The sequence below is a fragment of the Tachysurus vachellii genome, chromosome 3 (assembly GCF_030014155.1).
Source record: "Tachysurus vachellii isolate PV-2020 chromosome 3, HZAU_Pvac_v1, whole genome shotgun sequence".
Taxonomy (NCBI): domain Eukaryota; kingdom Metazoa; phylum Chordata; class Actinopteri; order Siluriformes; family Bagridae; genus Tachysurus; species Tachysurus vachellii.
This window is the reverse complement of record NC_083462.1, coordinates 6,210,149-6,238,096: the sequence shown is the minus strand read 5'-3', so window position 1 is coordinate 6,238,096 and position 27,948 is coordinate 6,210,149. Positions and strand designations below refer to the sequence as shown.

Genomic DNA, 27,948 nt, shown 5'->3' with positions numbered 1-27,948 from the left:
AAGTTTAACTTGCACCAATCCGCGCGCAAAGGCGGCGCCGGTGACGCGCTCGTTCTGACGTCACGCGACAATCGGAAAGGTCGTGAGTAAAATGAACGTGTGAATCGTGTCACATGGACGCAGAGAGGTTTCTGCTTGCGATCTGCACAAAACGACGGAATAACGTGTGTCGGAGAACACCTCCAGGTAAGTGGCGTTCATTTACTCCCCGTAATAACCCGGTGTGTGCACGCGCTAGGGGCTTTTATGGTGTTTTGTGGTTGGTGTGTGTTGATACCGGCTTTTACTCTCCATCATCACATACATCATCACTCACAAAGACTGAACCCGCCATGTGGAATAACAGGCTTCACACCTGATCTAGAGGAAGATCCAACAACACCACTTTATTATTAATAGTATTTCTATTCTTACAGAATGTCAATGTGCATTACACACACAGACTCTGCCATAATAACATTTATTATTATATGTAATAAAAGCTCCCGGGTCGCAGGTTCGAGCCTCAGCTCAGGTTGCTGTCTGTTTTAGATGTTCCCTGTGTGTCTGCATGGGTTTCCTATGGGTTCTAAAGTAGGTGTATTAAGTTACATTAAATTGCCCCTAGGTGTGCATGAGTGTGTGTCCTTATACATGTGATAGCTGAATCTCAGCATGTCCACTCACTGAACTCATTGGTGTTTTACAAACATTCTACAAAGCTTCAATGATCTTTGGCTTGGACATTTTGTGAGAACTGGACCACGGCAGGAAGCCGAGAAAGTTTTTTAAGCTCATTTTTATGTTGCTGATATCATTCTAGTGATACATATCTAGTGCACTTGCATGGGACGTGAGTCAATATCTGGGATTTTGCCAGATGTGGCTACTCAAAACATCAAAAATGAGCCACATCTGTCCGGTCTAATTGTCTAGGGGCTGTCTTTAATCCTCTGGTGTTGAGTCATCTGCTGAGTACTACTTAGTCACCCTATGTAGTGTAGAGTTTATAGATACATATACTTATCCATGTGTCATTATAATATACGTGTGCACTTATAGGTTGAATATAATTACATGGCGTGCTTCAGATGTGATTTCGTTTGTGATGTAGGCTTCGCTTTCTATAAAAAGTACTCGATTATACACGGTGTACGCATAAAGTCATTACGGAGCTGTTATGGACCGAGCTACAGCTACCTTGCTGTTTACTGCTAATGCTTCAAGATTGTTTATCATGTGCATCGAATATCAGGAACAGTTGTACATTGAAATGTACGTTGTGAGGTTCAGGTACTCTAGAGCTGTTACAGAACATGGAAGAAATTGCAAAACTTGGTTTATAAGCCATATTCTGGAGTTTGTTAACTGTAATCGTTTTCCTAACTTCAGATGCAGTTATGCATGTAGGAGTGTATGTTGAGCGGTAAATGGAGACTAAGGGATTGGATCATGACATACTTAGAATCCACATGCCAAATGCTGTGGGACAGCAATCATGTGAGCGGTTTGTTCGGTTTAGCAATGGATTTGCTCTCAGTAACTTGCTCGCCAACATTTAAAGGTCTCTGAGCAGCGATCCCATGTGTTTTGAGAAAAAAGTACAGCGGGTTCTCAGGGCTGAGAATTCAGCTGAAACGTCCCCAAGAGGATCCCTCAAATAAATACTTGCACATGACCCTGTGTCCCCGTGCCACAAGGAGCCATTTGTGCTCTTCCAGTGACGTCCAGCAAGTTACACTGTCAATCGACGGTTCCGATTGTGGTCAGCGAATGGCCCTGGAGCTCCCTTCAGTTAAAAAAAGATTCCTGTGATCCATTTTGTAATCATACAATCTCTGCAGCTTCAGTCTTCGAAATGTAGAACATGGCAAGGACTACAGCTTTAACAGCCCACAGATTATAGCAGGTCTTCTGCTAAACGCACATGCCGGAAATCACAGAGAACTAGTAACAGACGTTAGAGAAATGGTTCTACGGTAATGGCAATCAAAAACAGAAGGGTTTAAAAGAAGCAGAAATATGAACTGCATAGCGGGGAACTAGAAAACTGTACCCAAGTAAATATAATGACTTGCACGCACAAGGTTACATACATGAGCTACTCAAAGGGAAAACAATGGACAGGAGAACACAATCGGAGAAATGGTTCGAATGTGACTCACAAAACGTAGTAATAACAAAATAAAAAACCACAATGTGACTCGGAACTGAATATCTGAATATATTTAACAAGGAAGCTTTGTAGTTTAAAGACCTGGAGGTCAGAAATGCACTAATTCCTGGTTCCTACTCCCCAATTCTGAGTCAAATTATTCCAGTCAGAGTTAAAACCACTCATTTACAAGTTTGAACATGACGAAAGTCTTTAGGATGATGTGTTTTATGTAGCTCAGCAAATTTATTTTATTTTTTATTTTGTCATATCTACTTACTTGTATATAAAATCCAGCATTTTCTGCTCTCTTTTAGAACTAAATTGGGTTTTTTTTTTACCGACTTGCTTTTGAAAAAGTTTCATCTTCAGCTATTCAGTTGCCAGCAGGTTCCAATAATTCAAAGCTGCTCTACCCTGAAGAAAGGATCTGGGCTTTCCTTCCTCTTCTCTCGTGTGTGATGCTTATCGTCCTTTTTTGCGAAATGAGTGTAAATAAACAGCGAGCCGTTGGCAGCTTTGAAGCTGGGGCCAAGATCGATGGCCATCAAATAGCGCCTGACCCTGAGCAGTCACGTAATCAGCCGCAGATAAACAGCTATTAGCCACACACTTTGTAGAAGGCTGTGGGGTTTTACTGTAAAACATTATTCACTCTTCAGGAAAACCTCACTGCAACCGGATGTTTCGATCAGTCACTTTTATTCAGATATCACTCCATAACTCTTGCTCTGGTCAAAAAGATTATACAACCGTAGACGGGCCAGCGTAACTAGGGACATTAGGTACAATACAAGCAATATTTCATAACTCTGTAACCAAATCAATTACTAATTCCTTTCAAGTCTTTCTGAGTCTCTTTGGTTGGCACGTAGCCTTTAAAGATTCAATCAGCACTTAAAGCTTCAACCATAACATTTAAGTTTTCACGTGCGGCTTTAACAGGAAAGAAAAAAGTTTATTCAAGGACACGTTCCATCAGCTTCATCCAAAACAAGTTCTGTTATTATGTGAATTGGTTTGGAGGAAAAGCCGGTTAAGTCACATCACTGATAAGTTTAATCCTCATGGCTCTAATGAAAGACCCAAACCTTTGATGTCACATTGACACCGATGCCAAAAAAAACACTAAGGAACTCTTTCAGAACTTGAAGACAGAAAAGTGTGATGTAGTTTCCTGAACTGTGCATAAAGTAAAAGGTTCTTAGATATTCAATATCAATTGTGATGTTTGGTTTAATAGAATCTGTCCTTTCTTTTTTTTTTTTAAAGATTTATCTAATTTATAAAACAGTTATTTAACAACAGCAGCGACGACCGCTATAGTGCTTAGAGATTAAGAAGATCTAACAAAGTTTCATTAGCTGTATGACTTTAGCTAACAAAAAAATGACTGCGAAACACTTCTTTAGTGCTAAATGAGCAAGCTGAGGTAATGAATCTAATAGCACTGATCCACGTATCTACGCATTTAGCTATGAATATGAAGATATGTGGGAACACTGAGGCTATGGACTTTGTCTGAGCTAGCAGAGCAAGCACTGTTTATATAGCTAACCAAGTAGCTTGAGCTAATGATGGCTGTGGTAACTGCATAGACCCAAATCAAAAAGGAATGAAAAAGCATTGAACATAAGTTTTTACAGTTAATGATATATATTTTTTGTTGTTGTTGTTTGTTACGCTAATTGAGCTTTGAGAAAGTTTTTACTTTTGTTGTCGTTATAACTTCAATTCAATTCAAGTTTATTTGTGTAGCGCTTTTTACAATGCACATTGTCTCAAAGCAGCTTTACAGAACATAAACATAGGGCAGAAGGTAAACATAAGGAGTAGTATAAAGAATTAATATAATAAAAATTCAAAATATATATAGTTCACAGTGTGTATGTATGTATATGTGTATATATACATGTATATGTGTTTATCCCCAATGAGCAAGTCTGAGGTGGCTCAGGCAGCAGTGGCAAGGAAAAACTCCCTTAGATTGGTAAAGGAAGAAACCTTGAGAGGAACCAGACTCAAAGGGGAACCTCATCCTCATATGGGTGACACTAGATGGTGTGATTACAAATATACAGTCAGGCAAGTGTTGTATTGGTGTAGGGATCAACTGGAGCTGGTAGATCTGTAGATGTCTCAGTAGACATCACTAGAGAGATGGCTTACAAAGAAAAGACTGTACTGTATATAGCTTGTTTTGTGGATGTTTCACAGCATTAAATATGTATAGCTATGAATATATATAAACATATCTTGTTCTTTAAATAAATTTATATTGTAATTGTTGACAGATTGCAGGTTTATAAGAGGAATAAATCTTCAGGGCGTGTTTTTTTTTTTTTTTTTTAAGGAAAATAATCCACTTCAGGGTGGTAGCGGTAACTGTATCACAAATGACAGGGTGCTGTAGTTTTCTCCTAACAACATGCCCTTAAGCACACAGCTTGTGTTTTATTCCTTTCTTACTGACCCAGTAGTTACGGTTAGGAGTCCCAAGTTGGATATGAAAGCAGAGGGAACGGTGTTTGAGACATCTCATGAAGGAAAAGAGGATTTATTCGAGGCTCATACTGTACACCGAGCTGTCTGACCTTTTACAGGCTCTTTTGAGATGAGACCTTTCTGCCTGTTTCCTTAGAGAAGGAATGAGGTGTTTGGAGGGGGATGGGGGGGAGCCTGAGCGGAGTCTGTAGTTCCACACTGTGGGAGGTTTAAAAGGGAAATCCTGAATCACTGGGGGATTTTTGCATGGTGCATGCAAGCATTTCACTGCAGTGAGAGTTTTGAGATTCGTGCTGCTCCGGTCAATTAAAAAGGGCTCCGCCTGACCTCCAGCCGAGGGCCAGAGGAGGGGGGAAAAAGGGAATGTTTCCTCCGCTTTGGAGATTTGCTAATTGAATACAGACACAAGTCAATAGAGAAAACTGACCGAATTGTGAGACGGGAAGTTTCAGGTGAGACCATGCTTTAGTAAGGGCTGTAAAAGAGTGTGTGTGCATACACAAGACTGTTGTCTTCACGCTTTGTTTTTTTTTTTTTTTTTTTTCCCACAAGCCAAAAGGTCCAGCTGTGAGTCTCAGACAGGAAACCCTCTGACATCGGAATAACATCAGCTTTTCTTTTGAGAACTTCCAGCTGCAGAGCAAAAAAAAAAAAAAATATATATATATATATATATATATATATATATATATATATATATATATATATATATATATATATATATATATATAAGAATGCAGTACGTTTATTGACTCAGTACCACGATGCTATCAAATTCCTGAAAAATAATTTAAAACACCATCAGCTCTGACAGTAGAACTGACTTCTATTCGAAGCACTTTATGTTAATATCAATGCACTGGCTATAACACGGTACTGTTTCTATTGTAGCCATTTTCCCAGAGACACGTAATTTGAACATTTAATAGAATAAAGGAACGGTTATTTAACCAAGAAAAACCATTTGCGATTCAGTGATGTTCTCTGTAATGTTTCACATTATTGAAGGATTCTCCAGTGTTGATGAGAACCAGAACGTTAAATGTAACTAAAAAAAAAGATGTTTTTTAACAGAGTAGTAAAATACCCTGGAGACGCGGTTATTGGGAAATAATCACCACAGGGGCAGGAACACACACTCTGCTCTATCACACCACAGTATTGATGATTCTTTTCATATAATTTCAAGTGTTTTATGTTTTATGCACTGTAGGTTTCATACAGAGGGTAAAAGTGTGATGTAGGGTAGTGGCATAATTCATCTCTATAAGCTTTTATACATATATGACTAGCTTTAATCCTTTGTTCTACATTATCGATAGCATTTTTGGGAGTTTGGTAAAAGATTAGTGTGTGTGTGTAAGTGTGTGTGAGTAAATGCTTGCGAGACAGGATAAAGGATTTCCTGTGTTGTGTTCCTCATCACTGCTCTTCCTAATTTGGACATTCCTGAACTTTCTGAAATCTGCAAGAGTTGTTGCTCTCAGTCGGATTCACACAAAGGAGAAATTATTCACAGCTGTGTTTTGTTTTTCCCTTCATTCTCTCCACCAAAGTATAATAATAAGTTGTGGACGTTGTGCTCATCTGTAAGTGATTGTCAGCGAAAGGCACCTGTTCCTCTGACATCATGGGTTGCACTTTACAGATGAGCGATCTTGCGGTGAAAAAAAAAACAAAACACCAACAGCAAAAAAAACAAAACAAGTCAAAACATTTAATCTCTAGTCTCAGCTGCTCTCAGTCTCAGTGCTTCAGCGTGTCCAAAGGCGCCACTCACGGTAGGAAAGGTAGGCGTCTGGTTCCTTAATGACAGCTTGTAAATTGTTCGTAAAGCTCATGATGACTTGTTTGAGGTTCGGGATCATTTTTACTTGGAAATTCGTGGTTTCAGAGGAGACTGAATTCTGTCTGAATGTTGTTTTTTTTTTAGTCTCGGAGCAACCGTGTGTTTATATAAGTTTTGTCGTATGCAGAGTTACTGAGACGTACTGTACGTATGCAGTGTTTATTCACTTCAGTTTCATTTTATTAGTGTAGTGATTATAACGGTGGATGCTGTCAGAAAGTCAAAGCGTTTTTCGATTTAAAAATGTATGTTGTTTTCACCCGAGCAGTTTTTATTCAACTTTAGCTGAAAAAGCTGAAATGTGTGATGTTGCTGCTGAGTCCATAAAGGGATATTACGTATATTTAGTTTTTCAGCTAGAGTCTAAATGCAAATAAAATTTGCACGATGGAAAGGCCAAGGACTCGCTCCGGTCAGTGCACTGACGCATTTCCATGTTGAAACAGTGCGGCTTTTGGTTTACGCATGTCTTTACAGTGAGACGACGCCGTGTCTTCTGCGAATCTCCGACAATTACGCCTACGTTATATTTATATATATAAGGTATTTCTGTGAGCTAGAAGCTGTGAGGTTTTTCAACTGTAGTGAAAAAACTGGAGAACAGGAAAGAAGAACATAGAATTGTAACAAGAATATTCACAGAAGGGGAAAGGACGCGGGACGTAAAAGCCTCATTTGTATCTTGTAGTGGTTAATTTTACATTGTGGCAGGTTTGTCTGCGTGAAATTTGATTCCATGATTGAATTCGTGAGCCTCTGTCTTGTGAGACATGTTTTTTTTTTTTTTAAACTCTAATTGGTGAAATCACAAGTACAGGATTCTTCTATACTACTGAAACATCTGTAACGATGTTTGTTCCACCCACACAAGCACAAGAGGGATTCGACTCAAGGTGTGTTGTTGTGTTGACATCACGTGACATGTCTGGAGTCACATCTGCGAAATATCTGTGCTAATTTTAAAAACCTTTGTGCTTGATTTCTTGTTTTTGTGTGAATTTCTGTCCCACACAATTTTTTCTAGGACAGGACACCCTTTAGGACACCCTAAAGCATTTCATTCCTTACTTGTATGGATGTGATCATGTTACAGATGAATGACTATTTAAAGTAGTGAAGTATTTGTGTCATGATTAAATGAAGCGAGTGCACGCGCGAGTGCGTGCGCGCGCGAGTGCGTCTGAGCTCTTCCTGTTATGCCGATGTCGTTTCTCCTCAGCTGTGGCTCTGTGTAACTAACAGCGAGTGATCACTGAGGAATGTGAACCACTGCCCATGTCAGAGATCCTCTCACACTTCATCTGGTCTTTTCCTTCAGCTGCAGGCTCCTGCCATTGGATTTCACACACCTGTGTTTTACACCAACACTCCAGCCTTGTAATAAATGAGTTGATTTCTCATTCTGGTTAATATTTTGTTTTTATTTGGGTTACAAAGGCTTATATATCTGTCTGTTACAAGGACTCTGCCTGGAAGAACCAGATTTGATATTAAAAATGAGTTTGTAAAAATTTCCTCTGTAATTTGACTCAATGTAATTTATTTTTGTGAATATTTCTATTCATCATTTTACTTTTTTAACTGTTTATCACGGTATATGATGTGCTAAACATTAGCTAACATGTTGTGTTTAGTATACACTCACTGGCCACTTTATTAGGTACACCTTACTAGTACCGGTGTGGTCTTCTGCTGCTGTAGCCCATCTGCCTCAAGGTTCGACATGTTGTGTGTTCAGAGATGCTCTTCTGCATACCTCGGTTGTAACGAGTGGTTATTATTGAATTACTGTTGCCTTTCTATCAGCTCGAACCAGTCTGGCCATTCTCCTCTGACCTCTGGCATCAACAAGGCATTTGCGACCACAGAACTGCCCTCACTGGATATTTTCTCTTTTTCGGACCATTCTCTGTAAACCCTAGAGATGGTTGTGCGTGAAAATACCAGTAAATCAGCAGTTTCTGAAATACTCGGACCAGCCCGTCTGGCACCAACAACCATGCCACGTTCAAAGTCACTTAAATCACCTTTCTTCCCCATTCTGACGCTCGGTTTGAACTGCAGCAGATCGTCTTGACCATGTCTACATGCCTAAATGCATTGAGTTGCTGCCATGTGATTGGCTGATTAGAAATTTGCGTTAACGAGCAGTTGGACAGATTTACCTAATAAAGTGGCCGGTGAGTGTATATGAGTGACTTGGCATCGTATTAGTGGATATATGATGCTAAGTGATGGCTAATTGATATATTTGTTGATTGAGAGCAAGTTTAACACACAGCACACTGAATGATGAGTTTCTGCCCTAACAAATGCCATCAACCCATCTTTCAGCGAGTTAAACATGTCCATTGTGTGCAGCTCATCAGTAAGAATGTGAGCGAGCTCTCAAGTGTTAGTTAGCTAGTTGGTGAAGTAGCAAGCTAAACCTGATACTGTAAATCCTTACTTATCAAGCCAAGTTTACTGATGTCGTTAGTTAATTGGCTAATTTGCTCAACAGAAAGATGCTACTTTTCAGTGGAACGCTGTGTTTTTTGGTATTATATGGCACCTTTCCAAATCTGATACCATGTAGGGTTAAACCTTGTCTTGGTTTAGGGCTGGGCGATATGGCTGAAAACTATATCACAATATCGGTGTTTCATATCGGTCGATATCGATTTTTTTTTTATGAACCATTTAAAATAAGGACCAGGAGAAAAATCTATTACATTTAAACATTTTTATTTTAAACTTAACCTTCCTCTGATCATAACTAGCTGTTCACCTTCTGGTGAATAAAGTGTTTTATAATATGTGCAGTGTTTTGTAAACATAAATAAAACTGAGGTAGACTGAGATACATCTGTAACCTGATAACAAACCCGATACACTACAGTAACATTGTTTGACATATAAAACCTGCAGAAATATGAAAAAGTAGCTGACTTTTCCTCTTTTATTTACAATTTATCATTTACTCATTTTCTGCTCATCAGTCGCCGGTTACTGAAGAGGAATCCAGCAGACCAGCACGAGACAACGATATGGCGCAACCAAACTTGATACTGTTACATGATTGGCTGTTAGCGTGTCACTCCCTACGTAGCTAGGTTACCAGAGAGTGAGTGCCTTTGTTAATGCAACCAAACCTGCTTCGCAACCTCTGTTTTCTTCCAACGAAGAATAAAAAATATCGAACACATTTTTTTTATTGATATCGATCACGTGTCTATCGCGAAACATATCGTTATCGTTTTATCGCCCAGCCCTATCTTGGTTATAGTATTCCTCAACTAGAAATCTGATGTCTATAGAGTGATGTCTTATTCAGGGGTTTATATACAGTATTTTGATCCCGTATTGTAGAAACGTTGATACAGACTACTTGAAACTATTCAAGATATTCAGTGAAGTTTCAAAGCTGACCCTTTATCGCGACACGTATTCAGCTCTCTGTGTGGGACGTGAGCACGGCTCTCGTAGAAACTTATTACTTATTTGTCTTTGCTGGAAGGAGATTAAAAGAAGAATGGTGTGTTTGCGATTTCTCCAATCCGAGTAAAAATATCAAAAATAACAAGCATTTTTTAAAATAAGCGCTAGCAAATTGAGCATTTTAGCCACAACAATCACAATACATCCAACGGTATTGTTATGTCATATCTGTTTGGCATATCACATAATTTATTTATTTATTTATTTATTTATTTTTTTAAAAGTACAAAATAACACGTAGCTGTGTTGAGTTTTCCTACTATACTGTGCTACACATGTTTCTGTTTAGCTGCTGGAAACTCGCCCGTACGGCTCTTGTTACCGTCTGATCCTTAAACAGCTTGGCCTGAATTCTGCCTCGCTTGGAAATCCCTTTTTTATCGATATCGTTTAGATAACGATAGACGTTTCCGTCTATATAACTGCAAATTTTTAAACATGTTTAACCGGCTAGCTTGTATCCTAATGATTTTTTTTATTTTTTATTTTTTTTTATGTATGTTTATCGTGTTATTGACGTCCCGCAGGATTCGTTTATTTTCGATTTTAGTATTGGAAAATAAAAAGCTTGTCTTAACATCGTAATCATCTAGGCAGAATCTTTGTTTGAAAAAACAAAAAACAAAAAAAACAAAACACGTAACCTTTCAAAGACAATTTTAAGATGTTTTTCAAGTGAAAGTTGATTTTATTTCCTATATTTCCTAGTTAATCGTCATCAAATTGTTGTATTTAAACACAAATTACACCTTTTTTTTTCTTGATTTGTTTTGTTGCTGTTCAAAGCAGACAGTGTTTATTCTGAGAATTGAGTTCTGAGAAGAGTTGTTGTTCTTCTGATGAAACGTCTGTGTTGTACAAGAAGATTCGAAAAGCGAGATCAAGCTTAAAGTTGAGTTTAAACAAGGAACAAAAAATGTCTCTCCTTCACTCTAGAGCAAGGGAAAAGTTGTTCTAAAAATTTACGTCAATGTCATTTTCCGTCCTTGGGTATACAAACATTTGGACCCAGTTACATAAGCTTGTCTCATGTGCACAGGGACACCACAGGGGTTTTCACGCTCGGTTTTAATTCCGCTACTGACGTGAAAAGTCACACGTACGCCGACATCACATGCATGTCGTTTGTAATTTCATGCCTTTGAAATTCCTGTGAGGCGTCGAGTACGTGTGAGTGCAGGAGGGATTTTAAGAGCTACATCAGATTCACAATCTGACTGGAAAAAACCTGCTGCTGCTCCAAAGTGCTCAGAGGTTCATTCATTTACCTGTAACAGCACGTGATGGATTGATTCTGATTATATCACCATAATGTAACAATTATAGATATAAACATTTAACTCAACCTCTCATCTCTCTTCTTTTCCTTTCTTCTCCCTTTCTCTCCCTTCTTTTGTCTTCTCTCTTGCTCTCCTCTCTTCTCTCTTTCTCTCCTCTCTTCTCTCTTTTGTGTCCTCTCCCTCTCATATTGCTCATCTTCCTCTCTTTTCCTTGTTTTCTCTCTCTCTCTCTCTCTCTCTCTCTCTCTAAAATAAGCCTAGTCAGAAGTTCTGAGAACTTTCTCAGGTTTTTCAGGTTTATCTCAGACATTTATATCTGACAGTGGGGACTCCTTCCAACAAACAAACAAATAAATAAAAGTCTCTTTATGGAAAATGTCACAACAAATTCCCACATTTGTCTCAAATCACTTTTCAGCGTCTACCATTTAAGTCCTAGTCCCCATCGAATCCGTTACTATAGAGACAGCCTTGTGTTAAAACCTTTTCCTGTGGTTGTCTTTTACCTGGAGCTTCTGCCAAAGCTTCCTTAGACATATCTTTAGCGCAGAGCTGTGGTGTAACATACACAGCATTGAGGTGACTTTTAATACCTGCGTGCATTTGGCTAAAGCTGCTGCTTAGACGATCCAGATTTAATGATGGATTTCCATTGCATTAAAGTCCATAAGACAGTTATGAAAAGCAAGTCTGTGTCTCTGAAAGGCAGACCTATATTTAACACCCAGGTGACCCTGACGGAGCGTCGAGTCCACAAAACTCATTACAGGACGGATCCCTGTAATCACCCTGAGCTCACTGGGCTTATTGACGGCCACCTCTGTGGTCATTACTAAGTATAGCGTTATAATATAAAATTATAATTTTTTTTTTCTCCAGGTGACTTTGGCTAATTGTATTATGGTATTATGTCTAGGGCTAAACACTGCTGCAGAAAATCAAAATGATCAAAATAATAATAAATAAATGTGCAAATTCACAATACAAAAAATACTATTAAAGTAAATAATACAAAGTATCCTAATAATAATAATAATAATAATAATAATGATATTAATAATAATGATAATAATGATGATGATGATGATGATGATAATAATTATAATAATAATAATGATAATGATAACAATGATATAATTTCAACAAAAAAATTCTAAATATTTACAAAATTAATTTCTAAAAAATAAAAACAATAAACAAATGAATTAATAAAATGAAAAAAAAAAGATGAAAAACACAGATGTTGAAAAGGAAGAACAACACATTGAACACATGCATTATACATGGGGGGAAAAAGACAAATAAGAGAATGCAGTAGTGTTGTCACTGTTTTACGTCACTAAGGTCTGGTCCACATGTACAGTATATGGATATTTATTTATTTATTTAATATATTTTTGAGAACGTCTGTATTCAGCTGTTATTCAGCACACGATGGGATTGCGTCTGTCTCGGCTGCTTGGCCGGATGAGTCCTTTCTGCTGTGTGATTTCTTTTTCTAAACTTCATTAGGTTTTGTTTAATATTCTTACACTTTCATAATATTTCATACTGCCCCTGAATCTAAAAACTTCCACACAGGATCTGCTTTACAAGCAGAGGATCAGCTGGTGGGGTTGATGTGGGCAGGAAGGTGTGTGTGTGTGTAGACTCAGAGGAGATAAATGAGTACCTGGTATAGTGTCTGCTGCTGGTATATTTCAGGGTGAAGTCTCAATCTAAAAGTGTGACATGCAGAACAGGGTGTCTTTTTGGCACGGTTTAGAGACTCTGGGAGTGAAAATAGCAGCTCGACCTATAAGGAGGCCAGGAATCAGCGAGCAAACAGACAGCTCTGTGATTCGTTTTTGTTGTTGTGAAACGGCTGCTACGTAATAGCTGGTAGTTTGAGGAGTCTCGTGTCTCTACGATTCCTAGAGACGTTTTTTTTTTTTTTTCTTTGCTGTTATTTGAACAGCTCTTGATCTCACGTGGTTGGTTTATTTTTAAGCAGCAGCCTCGGAGGCTCTCGGAGGCCCGCGGCGGCTCTAAAAATCATCAGTGCAAATATTTACTTGTTCGTTTCACTCCTGGGGGGAAAAGGTTGGGTAATTTTTCTGGAGAAGATGACATGTTCTGCCCAGCACAAAACCTTCAAAAAAATACAAAAAAAACGCAACATACATCATGCGATGGAGAAGTAAAAAAAATTTTCTTCCTGGATTATATCACCAGACACGATACACCCAATTATCCTCATCCTGATACCTCAGGGTGCCGCAGACGCTGTTGATTGTTTACGGTTTTCCAAGCAACAGCAGCACATGACCCGAGGCTTTCAAAGAAATAATGGCACCTCCGGACACTCCTCGCTTAGTCGAGTAATATTAATAATCCTCAAGATTTATTAGAAATAAGAACCATCCCGACTGTATGTGTAAATATATTACATCAAATGATTATATAGAGTAGAAATTATTTTGGGAAATATATTATACAAATGTATAGTTATTAAAAAAAAAGACTTGTAAGGATTTAATATTTAAGGTTAACTCTGTCACTTGGAGCCTTTTAAGACTCAAAGCTTCCTTTTAAAATATCCTCAAAGGACCTCATTAAGAGTTTCGCCTTCTGTCTCATGGTACGTCTCTGTTTTAAGTCCCCAGAGTTGCACTGATTTGCGACTAAAGCTTTGTGTCTTGGTTGCAGCGAAGAACGTTAGCGTACCAATAGATATCTGTATTCCTCTCCTTTTATGACCGAATGGTGACGGGGGCAAAGATTAAAACTCTCCTATCGCACTAATGGATGAATATTTGGTGGTAGATAAAGAAAATAAAGAAGAAAATATGTTTTTTGTAAAAGAATGTTCATGTTTGATGAATTGTGAAGTATAAAGTTACTGCACAGATTTTCTTGATGGTTGAGGATGACGACGGTGAATATTTTTCTTGAATAATAACGAATGAATATAACGGTTTGTTCATGATCTATGCACTACACTGTGTATGGTCAGTAATTCGTCATATCCGTGTCCTCAGAGATGATCTGTATCTGTATCTTACTGAGCTCCTGAAGCAGTAAAGCCCATCCTGAACTCTGCACTTAGCCGAGGCAGCTCCAGACAATCAGAAAAAAACTTTTCTTTATTTTTGATTAAATGTTGGTAATATTTCAGTTAGAATTGAAGTGATTGTCTTTGGTTCGTTTACAATTCAGTTTTGGATCATTTTATTATGAAATGCAGCTAAAAATAAAAATACGATAAGTAAATGGCTTGTTGTTGATTTTTCACAATTCGACTCTGTCTGTCTGTCTATCTGTATATCTATCTATAATTGTCTCTTTTCATCACTCTCTCTCACTCTCTCTTTTTCTCTCTCTCTACAGAAACTGGAGTTCCCATGGTGCCTTGCTTTGACGCGCTTCCTGTGTCTCACTGCTGCACTCAGCATCATCACGTTTGTTGTGTTGAGTGATGTTCAGTTCTGAACCCCGTCACCTTCACTGATCCTTAACCACGACTCTATACACACCTACTAGCCGATGGGGTGATTTTGTTTTTCCCTCCTGGCAAAAGAAAGCCGGTTCCATTATAGGAAAGATCTGGATCCCAGGTGGATCGATCGAGTCGTGTTTTTACTAGAAGTGAAAACTTTTCTAAACCATATCCAGACACAGACGGAAGCTGGACAGTCAAAACTCCCCTTCGGCTGTCGTAGAAAGTTGGTCCTGAAGGCAAAGCAGCATGGCTCGGATGAACAGACCGGCTCCGGTGGAGGTGTGCTACAAGAACATGAGGTTTCTCATCACACACAATCCCACCAACTCTACCCTTAACAGCTTTAAAGAGGTAACATTTTACTCAGCTGCTTTGCTCTTGTCTTCTTTCTGTCAAAAATATTTGAGGTATTTTTTATTTCCTCTTTACGTCATCCTTCATACAACAGGCTCCTTTTCTTTTTTTGTCAAAGTTATACACTATATACACCTGTGTTCACTTCACATTACATCCAGCAGTGGCGCTACGGAGTCACATGACCAGTCTGTTAGTCACATGACCCATCAGAGCAAGTTGTTTTTAATGGCAGATTACAGTCACAGTGATGTGCAGTGTGTTGATGACGATAAATCAATAAAGCGCTGCTGCACTGCTCTGATTAAGTGAGTGCTAAGTTCCTCAGCACTTCTATAAGAGGAATTTAGATGAATATAGAGGTTGCCAAACGGTATTGTGGGTAATAATCATTATAACAATAATAATAATCATGTTTGGTATGTGTGACCTTCAGCACAGTTTTCCGACTGAAAATGATGAGACAATGCACGTAGGAAACGATACGTTAATCACAGCTCCTGGGACGTGTTTAAAATGTGACGCGAGTAGTTCAGGTCTGTATGGTGTGTGTCCAGGAAAATATTCACACTGCTGACATTGAGACACTTCTGTTCTGTGCCTATCTATCTTTCAGCCTGTCTGCGTTTCTCTTTTTTAGTCCATCATTGTTAGCTTCTGTTGTTTTTTTTTTTTTTTGTTCTTTTTGTCTTCTTTACACCCAGGGAGGGGCGAGAGAGGGAGGGGCGAGAGAGGGAGGGGCGAGAGAGGGAGGGGCAAGATCACATGAAATTACACTCAGTTTTCAGAGAAACAGTTTTGTTAGTGAAGCTGGACTTGAAGTTTCAGAAAAACAACTCTTTGAACAGATTTCTTGATTGCTTGCAGAAAATGTTTTGTCTGAAATATTTTATAATGTTTATTTGTGCTCTATTCTGACACTGCTGTTGCATCTGTGTTTAAACATGTGTTCAGGTATCCACACTGTATACTACACACTGTGTACACGCTACACACTGTATTGTACACACTGTATACTATACACTCACTACACACTGTATACTATACACTACACACTTTATACTATACACTACACACTGTATACTATACACTGTACACACTGTATACTAAACACTTACTACACACTGTATTATATACACTACACACTGTATACTATACACTCACTACACACTGTATACTATACACTACACACTGTATTATATACACTGTACACACTGTATACTATACACTCACTACACACTGTATACTATACACTCACTACACACTGTATACTATACACTACACACTGTATACTATACACTACACACTGTATTATATACACTGTACACACTGTATACTATACGCTCACTACACACTATATACTATACACTACACACTGTATTATATACACTACACACTTTATACTACACACTGTACACACTTTATACTATACACTACACACTGTATTATATACACTGTACACACTGTATTATATACACTGTACACACTGTATACTATACACTCACTACACACTGTATACTATACTATACACTACACACTGTATTATATACACTACACACTGTATACTATACACTACACATTGTATTATATACACTACACACTTTATACTACACACTTTATACTATACACTACACACTGTATTATATGCACTACACACTGTATTATATACACTGTACACACTGTATACTATACACACACTACACACTGTATACTATACACTCACTACACACTGTATACTATACACTGTACACACTGTATACTATACACTGTACACACTGTATACTATACACTGTACACACTGTATACTATACACTGTACACACTGTATACTATACACTGTACACACTGTATACTATACACTGTACACACTGTATACTATACACTCACTACACACTGTATTATATACACTCACTACACACTGTATTATATACACTCACTACACACTGTATACTATACACTCACTACACACTGTATACTATACACTACACTATGTATTATATACACTGTACACACTGTATACTATACACTACACACTGTATACTATACACTCACTACACACTGTATACTATACACTACACACTGTATTATATACACTGTACACACGGTATACTATACACACACTACACACTGTATACTATACACTCACTACACACTGTATACTACACACTGTAACCACTGTATTATATACACTACAAACTTTATACTATACATTACACACTGTACACACTATACATGACACTACACACTGTACACTACACACTGTATACTATACACTCACTACACACTGTATACTACACACTGTAACCACTGTATTATATACACTACACACTTTATACTATACACTACACATTGTACACCACACACTGTATACTATACACTGTACACACTGTATACTATACACTGTACACACTGTATACTATACACTGTACACACTGTATACTATACACTGTACACACTGTATACTATACACTGTACACACTGTATACTATACACTGTACACACTGTATACTATACACTCACTACACACTGTATACTATACACTCACTACACACTGTATTATATACACTCACTACACACTGTATTATATACACTCACTACACACTGTATACTATACACTCACTACACACTGTATACTATACACTACACTATGTATTATATACACTGTACACACTGTATACTATACACTACACACTGTATACTATACACTCACTACACACTGTATACTATACACTACACACTGTATTATATACACTGTACACACGGTATACTATACACACACTACACACTGTATACTATACACTCACTACACACTGTATACTACACACTGTAACCACTGTATTATATACACTACACACTTTATACTATACACTACACACTGTACACACTATACATGACACTACACACTGTACACCACACACTACACACTATACACTGTACACACTGTATACTATACACTGTACACACTGTATTATATACACTACACTATGTATTATATACACTGTACACACTGTATACTATACACTACACACTGTATTATATACACTGTACACACTGTATACTAAACACTCACTACACACTGTATTATATGCAGTACACTACACACTGTATACTATACACTCACTACACACTGTATACTATACTATACACTACACACTGTATTATATACACTACACACTGTATACTATACACTACACATTGTATTATATACACTACACACTTTATACTACACACTTTATACTATACACTACACACTGTATTATATGCACTACACACTGTATTATATACACTGTACACACTGTATACTATACACACACTACACACTGTATTATATACACTACACACTGTATACTATACACTACACATTGTATTATATACACTACACACTTTATACTACACACTTTATACTATACACTACACACTGTATTATATGCACTACACACTGTATTATATACACTGTACACACTGTATACTATACACACACTACACACTGTATTATATACACTACACACTGTATACTATACACTCACTACACACTGTATACTACACACTAACCACTGTATTATATACACTACACACTGTATACTATACACTACACATTGTACACCACACACTGTATACTATACACTGTACACACTGTATACTATACACTGTACACACTGTATACTATACACTGTACACACTGTATACTATACACTGTACACACTGTATACTATACACTGTACACACTGTATACTATACACTCACTACACACTGTATTATATACACTCACTACACACTGTATTATATACACTCACTACACACTGTATACTATACACTACACACTGTATACTATACACTCACTACACACTGTATACTATACACTACACACTGTATTATATACACTGTACACACGGTATACTATACACACACTACACACTGTACACTATACACTCACTACACACTGTATACTACACACTGTAACCACTGTATTATATACACTACACACTTTATACTTATACACTACACACTGTACACACTATACATGACACTACACACTGTACACCACACACTACACACTATACACTGTACACACTGTATACTATACACTGTACACACTGTATACTATACACTGTACACACTGTATACTATACACTGTACACACTGTATTATATACACTACACTATGTATTATATACACTGTACACACTGTATACTATACACTACACACTGTATACTATACACTGTACACACTGTATACTATACACTGTACACACTGTATACTATACACTACACACTGTACACACTATACATGACACTACACACTGTACACCACACACTATACACTGTATACTGTACACACTATACATTACACATTATACACTGTACAGTACATACTATACACTACACACTGTATACTATACACAGTATACTATACACTCTACACACATGTACTCTACATGCTGTACAATATACAGTATACATATTACACACTACACACTATATACAGTACACTGTATACAGTACACTACACATTGTAGGCTCTACACACTGTATACCACACACTGTATAATATACACTACACACTGTATAGTATAGTGTGTAGTGTACATTATACAGAGTGTACTATACACAATACACACTATACACTACACACTGTATACTACACACTGTAACCACTGTATTATATACACTACACACTTTATACTATACACTACACACTGTACACACTATACATGACACTACACACTGTACACCACACACTACACACTGTATTATATACACTACACTATGTATTATATACACTGTACACACTGTATACTATACACTACACACTGTATACTATACACTGTACACACTGTATACTATACACTGTACACACTGTATACTATACACTACACACTGTACACACTATACATGACACTACACACTGTACACCACACACTACACACTATACACTGTATACTGTACACACTATACATTACACATTATACACTGTACAGTACATACTATACACTACACACTGTATACTATACACAGTATACTATACACTCTACACACTCTACACACGGTATACTCTACATGCTGTACAATATACAGTATACATATTACACACTACACACTATACTGTACACTATACACTCTTCACACTGTACACTATACACTGTATACAGTACACTACACATTGTAGGCTCTACACACTGTATACCACACACTGTATAATATACACTACACACTGTATAGTATAGTGTGTAGTGTACATTATACAGAGTGTACTATACACAATACACACTATACACTACACACTGTACACTACCCGCTATACACTATACAGTTTACACACTATGTACATTATGCAAAATATACTGTACACTATGTAAGTCTTTCTCTGAAAACTGAGTGCAATTTCATATGATCTTTCTCTTTGCCCCCACACTGCGTAGTGTGTATAATGTACTGTGTGTGCATGCTGTACAGAATGTAGTGTGTAGTGTATATAGTGTGTAGTGTGTGTGTGTGTGTGTGTGTATATAGTGCATAGTATACAGTGTGTAGTGTGTGTGTGTATAGTATATGTCAATTTATAAACTTAAAACTACATTTTTTTTTTTTTTTGCTCCTGCTCCCCCAGGACCTAAAGAAGTATGGTGCAACAACAGTGGTGCGTGTGTGTGAGGTCACCTACGACAAAACACCCCTGGAGAAGGACGGCATCACCGTTGTGGTGAGTGTGTTTCACTTTTACACTGTCCTGTAGTCTTGATATTCCGTGCTAATCGTAGTAGTCTTTCACTCAGCCTTCCTTCATGTAGATGTGACACTGTTATACGTGATGAGTTCTTCCACACTGTGTAACGTGTGCACACGCACGCCGTCTGTGCAGCACCAAGCCTTTCGCCTCACAGCTTATACACGTGTTTCTGATTACCGACGTCAATGGTTTTCCTGTTGCCATGGAAATGGCCTCCACTTCAGAGCTCCCTGCCTTTTTTCCCTTGTTCTATTTAGACCTTTTCTCTGACTTTCTGTGAAGAGAAAGGCGTGTGTGAAAGAGAGCTGTTGCGTAACAAGAGCTGTTTGTTCTTGACTTAGTTGAAAATCACTGTGATGATGAAAATGTGTGTCAGTGAATATGAATCGTGCTTAAAAAGAAAAATAGCTGACGATATCTGGAAAGATTTACTGATTAGACACAGTCTCAACAGTTATGAAATTGCTGCAGAGATTTAAACAGGGTAAGGGTCTGTTCAGTGTCGGTTCAGTGGTTAAGTGTTGGACTATTGATGGAAAGGCTAAGTTCAGGACCACAAGCTGCCGCTGGTGGGCTGTTGAGTGAAGCCCTGAACTCTCAACTATAAATAAGATAAATAAAAGTCCCTCTAGATAAGTGCATCTGCCAAATTAGCAAATTAGTGATGTGACTGTGTCCATCAATCCCAATAAATGGAGGTGTGGCAGCTGTTCCGGTCACTGTCAGCGAAGGAGGTGTGGCCTCTTTTCTGGGCAGTGTTAACAAAAGAGGTGTGGCCTCTTTTCCTGTCAGTGTTTGTATAGGAGTTGTGGCCTCTGTTCCTGTCAGTGTTAGCGAAGGAGGCGTGGCCTCTCTTCCATTCAGTGTCAGCGAAGGAGGTGTGGCCTCTGTTCTGGGCAGTGTTAACAAAAGAGGTGTGGCCTCTTTTCCTGTCAGTGTTTGTATAGGAGTTGTGGCTAGTTGTGTATAGTTGTATAGGAGTATAGGTGTGGCCTCTGTTCCTGTCAGTTTTACTGAAGGAGGTGTGGCCTCTGTTACGGTCAGTGTTAGTAACAGAGACCACACCTCCTTCACTAACACTGACCGGAACAGAGGCCACACCTCCTTTACTGTCAGTGTCAGTGAAGGAGATGTGGCCTCTGTTCCTGTCAGTGTTAGTGAAGGAGGTGTGGCCTCCATTACGGTCAGTGTTAGTGAAGGAGGTGTGGCCTCTTTTCCTGTCAGTGTTAGTGAAGGAGGCGTGGCCTCTCTTCCATTCAGTGTTATCGAAGGAGGTGTGGCCTCTGTTCCAGTCAGTGTTAGTGAAGGAGGTGTGGCCTCTGTTCCTGTCAGTTTTACTGAAGGAGGTGTGGCCTCTGTTCCAGTCAGTGTTAGTGAAGGAGGTGTGGCCTCTGTTCCAGTCAGTGTTAGTGAAGGAGGTGTGGCCTGTCTCTATCAGCCTTAGGGGATGATTACACTGTTGTTTCACCTGCAGTGTGTGTTTATTGCTGTTGTTCTCAGCACCACGGTGAGCTAACGCTCAAGAGACCAAAGCCTTTTGGTACATCGGGTGCTGATGAGCAAAGACCCTCATGAGGACAATCAGCAGTGTTCTGCACACGCGCATTTGTGTGTGTAAATCCTGAGAGGAGTGTGTTGGTTCTTTGAAGCTGAATACCTGCTTGATTTTAATGAGCTTGATCACACTATTCATTCTTGGGAGCTCTTGAATCCCTCATTATGTGCTTATGTGTACGTGGCCTAGAGTGTGTGTGACAAATAATCTGCTACCTAATTATACACCAAGTACAACATGATTGTTTACCCAGTGCACCTTCATCTGCTCTCTCTCTGACACACACACACAAAGTACCACAAAGTCTGTGTTTCACGCTCTTTCACTTTCTACATTTAAAGGAGGTTCCACAAACTCACTTCTGCTGTTGCTAAGTGTCATGTCCCTAGGGTGATGTGTGTATGTGTGTGTGCGTGTGTGTGTGTGTGTTGTTGTTGTTAAACATTGCTAGATTTCTTTCACAAGGGTGTGTACCTATGTGAACGTGTGTTTGTTGCCAATGGCAGCCAGACTTGTGTGTGTGTTAATGGGCTGCAGGGAAGGTAGGGGGTATGGTTTTAATAGCCACACATACATGCGTCATTAGAATGTTCCATCCAAATGTTTTCAAACTTCAGATTAAACTGAAAGTTCAAATAAATGTGAAATGTAGAGTGTTGACCATGTTGTGATGTCAGCTGTATTTCTGCTGCAGGATTGGCCGTTTGATGACGGAGCTCCTCCCCCCTCCAAGGTGGTGGAGGACTGGCTGAACCTCCTCAGGAGACGTTTCATGGAGGAACCGGGCTGCTGCGTGGCTGTGCACTGCGTCGCAGGCCTCGGCAGGTCAGTCAGCATCCGGCGTAGAGTCGGGTCCAAACTTGGCATCGAAGGCTACCTGAAAACATCATTCTTTCTTCTAATTGGTCAGGAGGTGTTCTTATATTTTTTATAACTATAGTTCTGACAGCAGTTGCAGCTGCAAGGGAAAGCACAAGGTTATTTTGTTCTTGTAGAAAAATTTTCCTTTAACAACATAAGACCAAGTGTCTTATACCTTGCTTGTGTCTTAGCAACATACAATTGAGTCGATCAGACCAGAACTTTATGTTAAGTTTATTGGTCTTTCCAGTACAACCATGAAGAACATGGGACAGGGTGCCAGTCCAAGGTTGGGCACAAACACACACACAGACTCGTACAACCCAGTCACACACTGAAAACAATTTAACCAGCAGCGTTTGTCTTTGGACTGGGGAGAAAACCAGAATAACCAGAGGAAACCCCAGAAACACAAGCAAACTCCATGCGCACAGGGCAAATGTGCCATCTCTTAAGCCTCCGTGCAGCATGGGAGAAATTGTACTGATAACACCGAGTGTCCAGTTCACAGAAAGTCGTCAGGACTTTACGGGATTATTAACCTCCTACACACATGCCAGAAAAACAAAAACATGGCTATACAAAATAAAACCCTATAATTTAAAGGACGTTTATTTAAACGGCGATCCAGTTGCACAGTGTTTTATGTAGGCGAGTTAAATGGTGAAAAAAATTTGCTTTAGTTTATACACACATTGTCTGGTGGCCCCCTAATCACCAACCTCCATTTTTCTCTGCCTCGACTCTCAATCTGGAAAAGAATGTGAACTCTGTGCACTCCAGGACATAAACCACTTTTCTCCCATGAGCCTGATTTTCTCCTGCGACCGCAGCCAGGGTTGACGAGCCTCTCTGGCCTCGTCCAATTTCGTCTGTATAGGCGGTGCAATGCCCATTTCAAGCCATAAGTCTGGACAGAGAGCCCGGCCAAAGTCAACAGACTTGTTGCACGTTTGGTCAGTTGTGACGCTGCTGCAGTATTATTAGAGATGAAGACGGAACAGGAAAACCTTTTTTTTTCCTTGTAAAGAGCTTTTAAACCGTAGATTTGTATTAGTGTTTACTGTCTATCTGCAGTGTCCACTTTCATATGGCCTTCAGGGTGAGGTTAAGGTCCACAGCAGGGGTCTAGAAGGATTGTATTGGATCTGACTCACACGCTGCACACACACACACACACACACACACACACACACACACACACACACACACACACACACACAAAAGTCCATGTGTGTTTTTCCTAAGGCTGATTTCTCACCAATATACAGTATTTATCCAGAAATGTGGGCTGCAAAAAATATAAAATGTAGGCATGATGCAGATTAAAGCATCATGAAAACAAATCAGGTGTTGTGTTGCACAAGGATGCAGTAAATGCAGAAGAATTTCACATATAGATGAAAAAACTGTCCTTGTGATCATGCATCACATCACTATGAATACAGACGCCTTTGTCCAGAGTACATTTATCTCGTCTACAACAATAATTGGTTAAGGGCCTTGCTCAAGGGCCTAGCGCTAGCAACATGGTGTCTTAAGCTTTAGATTATGGAAACTATGGAAACGATAACTTATTATAAGGAGCGTATTAATATAAACTTGTGACGTGCTGCCGCACTAGAGCTGCTGTTATAGAAAATTCTGACCAATCAGAATAAAAAAAAAAAATCTGTGTTCTTTGGAAATTGGAATGTTCACACAGGTTCTTGGCAGACAAGACAAATTTATGCTTTACAAGAAAACGTCCAAAACAATGACTTCCAAAAAAAATAAAAATCTGTAGTGACGTGAGGAGGCAGAGGCCTCTCGTTGCTGTTTCACGTCTCGGAAGCGGTAAAACCCCCGTCTATGACGCACGTCTTCCTTCTCCACTGGGAATTGGCCTCGTTTTTTTTTTGAAAGAGAGCCAGTGTTTTCTTGGCCTGACTTTTTTTTTCTTTACTTTTTCTTTTTTGACTAATTCCGGTGCCAACCAATCTGAACAGCACTCGGCATTTTTCTCTGAAACAAACAAAAAAAACAAACCACGTGTATAAAAAAGTGTATACTTTACACACTGATGTTTGACTAATAGGGGGAAATTACTTTTAGCCAATTTTCCCAGAAACTGTTTATTTCTTAGAAAGAAGTGAAGTAGTTCCTAGAAAACTAGTACATGAGTGTTTAGGAGGGATTCGTATCGAGGCTTTTTCAAGGAATACATTTAGTTAAGTGCTGTTTGCATTGCTCACAAGCATCGGTAACATGATTCCTTTTGTTGTAAATAAAGTGTATACGAGTGTGTGTGTGTGTGAGTGGGAGGTTCTTTCTCACTTATTCCTCACACACACACACACTCAAACGGAGCCATCTGTTTGTGCGAGGGCTGTGTGTCCCCCCCATCTTTTATGAGTGTGTGTTCTTTTCTTTCCTTCTGCAGGGCTCCGGTGCTGGTGGCTTTGGCTCTCATTGAGTGTGGGATGAAGTATGAAGATGCGATCCAGTTCATCAGACAGTACGTGCAGCTTAGTGTCAGAGTGTGTTCCAGTACTGTTTATTAATACACATTCGCTGACTTCCCCTTCATTTATTTATTCCACAGCACTATTAAATTCTTAAGTCTGATTGGCCAGGGCAGGTTGATTAGATTTGTCTAACAGGATTATATTCATGCTGTGCTTGTAGTAAAACGGGTCATTTCTATAGTACCAGCACACATGATAGATGCTTTATATAAACTAATAGAAAACATGTTTAATGGTTGATACGGTAAAGTTTTGTCTAAAGAGACATTCTTTGAAGAAGTCTCTAACTAAGAGTTTGCAATCTCTCTTTAACATGACAAACTGCATTTTTGTCTAAAAAATAGAAAAGCTAAAAAATACAAATAGCTGATAGCTGTTATCTTACATGTAGCTGCTATAACAAATGATTACATTTGCAGTACATCATTTAACAGACGCCCTTATCCAGAGCGACTTACAATTTATGTCATTTTTATACAACTGAGCAATTGAGTGTTAACAGCCTTGCTCAGGGGCCCAACGGTGGCAGCTTGGTGGACGTAGGAATCGAACTCACAACCTTCTGATCGGTAGCCCAACACCTTAACCATCCCTGATTACAGGAATTAAGTTTCATGGACATTTAAAAAAAATTACACGGAACTGTAAATGGATAAAATATAAAGTCAAACATTCTTAGATTAATAAATAAACAAAAGTTTTTTTGTTTTGTTTTTTTTATTGGTGTGGTATAAGAGCAATAAAACACTTAGTATTCTACTCAACCCCATCAGGGATGTTTTTCCACCAGACTCCTGATCTGTTTTATTCCTGATGTATTTCACGTTCTGTCCGAAAGCCAATTCTGTCCAGACACTAACAAAGAGGCAGGAAAAGAGTGTTGTTTGTTCATACTTAAGGATTTATCTTTGCTTATCTTGTGTACTTGATGCTGAAACCTGTCCAGAAAACAAGTATGTGGGGAAAGTAACGCAGTATTCGAGCTTTATTTTGGTTTAAGACCTCAAATGGACAAATTTTTTTTTTACTGTAGTAGCTGAATATTGAACCATTGTACAGTATATAAATAATTAGACACGACCTTGTTGATAACACGAACACTTTTTGCTCAGTAAACATGATTCTGTTGTCTAAATGTTTGTTTTAATCATGTTTGGACAGGAAGAGGCGTGGCGCAATAAACAGCAAACAGCTGACCTATCTGGAGAAGTACAGGCCTAAACAGAGACTGCGCTACAAACACCCGCACATCTTTAAGAGCAAGTGCTGCATCATGTGACCTGAACTGTGTAACCGAATCGAGCCAGAACCGAACTCATCAGACCGGGGTGATCATCGCTGAACTGCTGCTTAAGCAGAACCCCATTTGGTCTGATTGCATCGTTGTGGTGCTTAAACCTCATCACTCTCAATGAGGAGTGAATACTGCCACGCCTCTCCGAGAGGTCGAAGGTCACCACAGGGTTTGTAAGGTGCACCAAAGATAGTGACCTTTGACCGATCGACCAGCTAATACGGAGCCAAGGGGAATGATGGGGAAACTTTTTATCCTGCTCACTTTGTTTATCTGTGAAGTCTCAGGTCATTTCATTACTCAGCCATATCTGCTCCGTCGCCTCAGATAGCGCCGCTTACTCTCTACTTTCCCTGTGATTCTGAGGCATATCGTGAGTAAGCTCAGAGTCGAAATGGACTGATGAGATTTATATTAGGGCTCCTCCGCAAACTTCTTCGGCCTAAATCTTTGCAGCTTCTACGAGACTGATGGCGGCGTAAGGATTACATAAAGGTTTTTGTGAACTCTGCATTATACTGTAGGTCTGTTTTCTTCCACTTCTGTCATTATTAATATCATTCTTATCATCGATTTCTACACATCCATCACGTTTTTAAATAAAATTGTTGGATCCGTTTTCCCCTGAAAAATAAACCAAATGTATGTAGAAAGCATGTAGCGCCTCACCACTTCCCGTGTGCTCCTGCGGTAACGAAGATGATGAAGACTCGCGTCCTTGGGAAGTCATCCGTTTTATCATCTGTACTGTTGAAATGCTTTTTGTTTTAAAACACTTTTGTATAAATATAAGATTCCAAGACATAGCTGAAACTGTAAGTTCACTTTGAATCTGACACTTATGTGACATTTAAATAAAAAATATGGAAAAAATAAAATGTTTATAAAATTCACGCACTGGATTATTTAATACCAAATGAAA

The 27,948-nt window shown here is 38.8% G+C and overlaps 1 protein-coding gene across 3 annotated transcripts; it reads left to right on the top strand.

Annotated features, from left to right (window-relative positions):
* The first annotated feature begins 8 nt into the window (after window positions 1-8).
* On the top strand, window positions 9-27,919 carry ptp4a3a (protein tyrosine phosphatase 4A3a). Of its 3 annotated transcripts, none has more exons than XM_060865554.1 (6): window positions 9-186; window positions 14,618-15,080; window positions 20,690-20,782; window positions 23,059-23,269; window positions 25,648-25,722; window positions 26,894-27,919. In XM_060865554.1, exons 2-5 carry the CDS (start codon window positions 14,976-14,978, stop codon window positions 25,689-25,691), a joined length of 453 nt encoding a protein of 150 aa, XP_060721537.1. In that variant the 5' UTR covers window positions 9-186; window positions 14,618-14,975; the 3' UTR covers window positions 25,692-25,722; window positions 26,894-27,919. The 3 variants fall into 3 exon arrangements, with proteins under 3 accessions (XP_060721537.1, XP_060721535.1, XP_060721536.1); XM_060865552.1 differs by having other exon boundaries at window positions 17-186; window positions 23,059-23,189; XM_060865553.1 differs by lacking the exon at window positions 9-186 and adding an exon at window positions 6,354-6,429 and having other exon boundaries at window positions 23,059-23,189.
* The last annotated feature ends 29 nt before the right edge of the window (window positions 27,920-27,948 follow it).

Coding starts and splice junctions, on each gene's coding strand:
- ptp4a3a (XM_060865552.1), top strand. CDS start 14,976: ATGGCTCGGATGAACAGACCGGCTCCGGTGGAGGTGTGCTACAAGAAC. Junction 20,783..23,058: donor AGGACGGCATCACCGTTGTG/GTGAGTGTGTTT, acceptor TTTCTGCTGCAG/GATTGGCCGTTTGATGACGG. Junction 25,723..26,893: donor GCGATCCAGTTCATCAGACA/GTACGTGCAGCT, acceptor ATGTTTGGACAG/GAAGAGGCGTGGCGCAATAA.